The following is a 5,731-nucleotide window of genomic DNA, read 5'->3' as shown; positions in this document are numbered from 1 at the left end:
TTTTTTTGAAAAATGGCCCATTTACATTAACCTCTCTATCTCCGTTGTCATTCAATTTAGAAGAAAAAAGTGTGCACATTATTTGTTCTATTTTTTATTAGGAAGCCAGTGGCGTACTCAGATTTTTTACAAATCGTACAGTTTTTCCGATATTACATAAACATAGGTTTTTTTAAATCTATTTTGGCCATCCCGTTGAATAGCATTTTTTTTACTTTTTCAGCCATATATAATAATATATACTTTTTATTTGCCTAAATGAAGAAAAATGCAAAAATGTATATAGATATTTTTTCGGTTGGCCATTTTATTTATTTATTCGTCTTTTGTTGTTTAATATTGACAGTTAGTTTATTTTTGACTGATTGAAAGCTTGTTAAACGTCTATTACTTGGTTTTAATTTTGAAAGGTATAAAAATGGTGTACGAAAATCTTCACAAAGTTCAAATGTTGGAGTGTTACATTGAGAGTGAAAAAAAATAGTGACACAGCTTTAAACTTATATTTGGAGAGATACCCAGAGCGTCATCAGCCAGAAAAGAGAATTTTTAGCACTCTATGATAACTTGTTTGAGTTTGGTTCATTTAAAAAACCGAGAGCTAAATCTTATAATATACAGAATAGAGAAAATGATGAAATCAATACTTTAGATTTTGTTGTCGCAAATCCCAATGTATTCAGCAGAGAAATTCAAAGGACGATAGGAATTGGTAAATTGCATTGAGAAGTATTGAGAATTTAAAAAAAAAACACAAGTTTCAACCATATACTATAAGAAAAGTCCACTATTTGCATCCAGGAGATGAAGAGAGACGCGTCATTTAATGCCAATGGTTTTTGCAGCAAACTCATGTAGGTATACCCCAATTTTTTTCAAAATGTTATTTGGACAGACGAGGCTTTTATAAGCAGCGAAGGTATATTCAACCGGCATAATGCGCGTTATTGGTCAGATGTGAATCCTCACCAAACTGTGGCCAGAATTCTATAAGGGCAGTTTGGTTTTCATGTATGGGTAGCTCTCTTCCACAATAGACTGTTAACTTATGAAATGTATGATGAAAACCTTAACGCTCAGAGATATGAAAATTATACAAGAAAATATTATTGAACCGCTGGACGATATGCCACTAGCTCAACGATATAATATGTTCTTTCAGCATGATGGTGCGCCTCCACATAATTCCCACATAGTTAGAGAATTATTAAATCATAATTTCGGGGACAATTGGATTGGCACGTACAGACCAAACAGGTGGCCGCCTAGGTCACCAGACCTAACCCTTATAGACTTTTATTTTTGGGGGGATCTTAAAGACAAAATTTATAAGTATAAAGCTAATAATGTCGAGGAGCTAAGGGAACATTTTGAAAACTATATTCAGCGGGTGTCAAATATCCACATTTACAATGCAACCCGCTCCATTGCCAAACGTTGTCAGTTATGTATTACTGACTTATGTTATATATTACTGACTTTGTTATATCATTTTTGTTTTATTGTTGTTTTTCTCATTTTATATTTGCTATTTTTGTTTAGTTTATGTTTAATAGTTATAAGTGTACCTATAATTAAACCTATTAAATAAAGATAAATGGATAATCTAATTTATTTTTTCTTGTAATTTTTTAGTCTAAGTTCGGTGCTTAATATAAAAATAATAATAGAAAACGAAGAAACCAATACTAAATAAATCTCATGGGCAACTGAAAAAATATCTATACATTTTTGCATTTTTCTTCATTTAGGCAAATAAAAAGTATCTATTATTATATATGGCTGAAAAGGTAAAAAAAAATTCTATTCAACGGGATGGCCAAATACAGGGTGTTCTATTTAAAAAAACCTATGTTTATGTAATATCGGAAAAACTGTGCGATTTGTAAAAAATCTGAGTACGCCACTGGCTTCCTAATAAAAAATAGAACAAATAATGCGCACACTTTTTTCTTCTAAATTGAATGACAACGGAGATAGAGAGGTTAATGTAAATGGGCCATTTTTCAAAAAAACCCTGTATATCTAAAACTAATCAAGTTAGCCAAGATCTTTTGGGACCAGCGAAGTAAACTCAAAAAAAGAGGACGGGACATCGATATCAGATTTTTTGTATCCATCACCGTTTTGGCTGTACCCTATAAAACTATCGAAAATCAACCACCCTGTACAGTGAAAGATTCCCGAATCGTCGAACACCACACCATACTATGTACGCTTCGATTAACAGAAGATACGAGATTATGATTAGTTTAAAAAGAAAAAAGTGAAAGAAACTCTTAATGTTATCGAAAATGAGCCAAGAAGTGTATTTTTGACAACTTTGAAGGCCCGTAATTCATAAACCTAAAATTTTTTATATATCTTTTTTTTTCGTAGATCGTATTTATTGTCGTGAATATGCAGTCAAACGTTGTCGGTGAAATTTGCGGGCACCCTGTATACCGTAATTGTTTGTCTCCATTAGCCTGAACAAAGTACTTTTCCTATTATAAAACAGTTACCCTTTACTTCCTTATAAATGCCCGTACATCCTTGTACATCCCATTACTTCCTAAAAGTTGTAAATAAGTTTCCTCACGTGCTTTCCTACGGTGTTATCCTTTCATATTCCTTTCAAATTTTCTTATTTCTGGCCTTCATCGACCATATTTTCCATACATTGCATTCTCATGTAATGTTTTCTAATAGTTTTGTTCAAAAACAATTTCAGATGTTTGTAGAGGGCACTACGAAGATTTCAACTTCTACCGGGTGGCTGACTCGATCATCTCTACACTACACTCTGCCAACCTATTTTTTGAAACTTTAAAGCCGTGGGAACTGAAAAAAAATCCACAGACCTCGAAAGAGTTGGACGTAGTCCTTCATCTCACCATGGAAACGCTGAGAGTGGCCGCTATTTTATTGCAACCCATCATTCCGAATATTTCCGGCGATTTGTTGGATAAAATAAACGTCGAGAAGCACCAGAGGCATTTCGAGGACGTAAAAGATTTTTCTTGGACGAATAGAGAATTTAAAGAGAGAAAGTTGGGGCTCGAAAAAATTGTTTTATTTAAAAGGATTTTGTCGGACGGAGACAAGAGGGCCAAGGCTAACAAATGAATGTTTTCCTTTTCTTGATGTAAGTGTTCTGAAAAATAAAGTTTGATTTTATTTTCTCAATTTATTTGTGGGTAGTTATAGAAAAAATTGTGGGAGAAGTTCGAGATCCCATTAATTTAAAACAAATAAAAATACGTAAAACGAAAATTATTTTATATTCGTAAGTAGAACCCTGTAGAACAATATACAGGGTGACTCAGAACTTATCCAAAAAAGATTTTTTTAATGTACAGGAGACTTACAAATACAATTTTGTAAAAAAAGATCAAAAAGTGCAGTTCGAAAATGATGTAAAAATATACAAAATTTTGCTCACCGTCTTGAAAACACACTAACACAAGTGTTGTCTTGCTTCGCCATAACACAAATACTTCATTATAACACAAATGTGGTCTTGCTTCACCAATTCATCAACTCAAGTTGATATACGTAAGCCATTTTTGACACTTGAAAAACTAATGTAAACACTATCGCAAAACGTTAATACTAAAATGGCATTTCTGTATTCAGAATCATGTGGGGCCACGTGGAGAGAGAGAGCGCATTATGTACAGCGTACAACGAGAATGACACTAGACTCTACAGTAGTCCAGCGATGTAAGGGTTGTATATACTACAACTTCAATATTTTTTTTCTTGCAAACTATATGGATTTTACAAATTTTGTTTACGATATTTGACTCCATTTTTCATAAAACATCTATTCCCAATTTTTTTTGATAAGTTGTGAATCACCCTGTACAGTAATAAAATCAAATATCTCAGAGATCAATAGTAGTTTATTATAATATTTATTTTTATTTACATTCAGACAGATCACATCGAGTAAGGGGTATAAAACATTTATTTTTACAATAGCATTCTGTAGTTGTAGAAGAGAATTTGAGGTACACAATGTATTTACATTTTGCGAGATCCAACACATTTTTACAGATATGTAGTTGTTTGAAATTTTATAAATAATGTTTTACAATCGTATTTTTTTGTTTATTTAAACCCTGTGTCTTAAGTTTAATGAAAAGGGTGTGCGGAGAAGGGAGGAGTTGTTTTCAGGATGCCCCTTTGTGTGATGGCGCAAAAGTTTGGAAAGTGATGTTGCTGCAAATAAACTCCTTTAACGATAGGCCGTTTATGAAAAAGACTGCTATATATAGAGAAAGGGAAGACAAAATTATACTGAACAGATGAATTGTGCAAACGCTTTTTGTATCCGGCTTGAAGGACCAAAAAATATGTTTATATGGTTTTTGATTCAGTTTTGTATTATCAGTTCCAACATTATGAAAAACTTAAAAGATGAACAAAAATGTTGATATTTTATCATATCCAAGAAGGTAATATATATGTATGCATTCCTATTAAAACAATTGGTTTAGTATCTAAATTCACTCAATTTCACTCAATAATGTATCAATTTCTGTTCACACCCGATTGAGTGAAATTTTCACTCTAATAGTATGAGTACAACTAAAATTTTATAAGTGAAACTATTGCAACAGAAGTGAGTGAATTTTACTCATATCCGAGTTTCGCTATCAAGTGAGTGATTTTTCATCTCTTCTGAGTTGAACTCTAATTAAGAGTTGACTTTTTCTTTAATGTGATTTAAATTTAACTATTATTGGGTAATTTTTTACTTAGACGAATAGATTGCTATAACCTACATTGTACGTTGCAAACACGTTTAAAAGTATAGATAACAATCTAACTATCCGTTTATTTAACCAAATATTAATCGAGACTCAATATATTATTGTTTTTAATTATTGCAATCAGGCCACTTGTCTAGTCTAGCACCACACGCCATACACCAAGCCAACAGATAGATGACCTATTGGGGACGATGGGAATAGACAAAGACAACGCACGACAACCATAGAATTGGGTGGGGGTCAATAATGAGGACGTTTACTATTAAGTGTACCAAATACAAGTTTATCTGAAGAATTTATTTAACGAGTACCTATGTTTGCGTGAAAGTACTCAGTTTTAGTTCAAATATTTTCACAAATGAGTAAAATTAATAAAATGCTTTATTGCTCACACCGATTTTTTTACAGTGCGCTAATAATAAAACAAATAGTTTTATCAATTTTACAATTTGTACGTGATATTTACTGTCTACTTAAATGTATTGTCGTTTGAGATATAGATTTATAAATTTTTCGTGATTATTATTTAGTTGATAAGATAGCGGCAAACATTAAAAAGATAAGAAAATTAAATTAAGTTCAATTACTACTTTTATGGTACTTTATTTTGACAAAATTTGCTTCGCCATGAAATTAAAGGATATTAATAAAAAAATATTATTTTTGCAAGAAACCGTCCGAGATCAATTATTATTTACAATAGCCAGTAGGGTCCGTCAGAATGTTTGGTTTGGAAACGCCAAGTGTTATTGGGTAACGAAATTGATTCGACCTTCTATTGTTCAACCTGAGATTCAGTCAAGTATTTATCTAGCAAGCGACGTTAGATTGATCTGAAATAAAGTCAACCAGTTAAGGTTTCTAGTGTTTTCTTAGGCGCGTGAACTTCACAATACGCCTGGTCGATTGCACTTAGTTCGGCTTCGATCGGTGTGACGACTACTGCGTGTGCGAGCAGTGGCGGAGAAATT

At 32.4% G+C, this 5,731-nt stretch overlaps 1 protein-coding gene across 1 annotated transcript in view; it reads left to right on the top strand.

Moving 5' to 3' along the window:
- LOC108903260 (methionine--tRNA ligase, mitochondrial) overlaps positions 1-3,164 on the top strand; it is a 37,838-nt gene extending 34,674 nt beyond the window's left edge. The window contains exon 7 of the mRNA XM_018705369.1: positions 2,714-3,164. Coding sequence (XP_018560885.1) covers positions 2,714-3,108 — 395 coding nt within the window. The 3' untranslated portion in view covers positions 3,109-3,164. The remainder of the gene's footprint in view (positions 1-2,713) is intronic.
- The last annotated feature ends 2,567 nt before the right edge of the window (positions 3,165-5,731 follow it).

The sequence above is a fragment of the Anoplophora glabripennis genome, unplaced genomic scaffold, assembly GCF_000390285.2.
Source record: "Anoplophora glabripennis isolate ALB-LARVAE unplaced genomic scaffold, Agla_2.0 scaffold12, whole genome shotgun sequence".
Taxonomy (NCBI): Eukaryota; Metazoa; Arthropoda; class Insecta; order Coleoptera; family Cerambycidae; genus Anoplophora; species Anoplophora glabripennis.
This window is presented reverse-complemented; position numbering and strand designations above follow the sequence as displayed.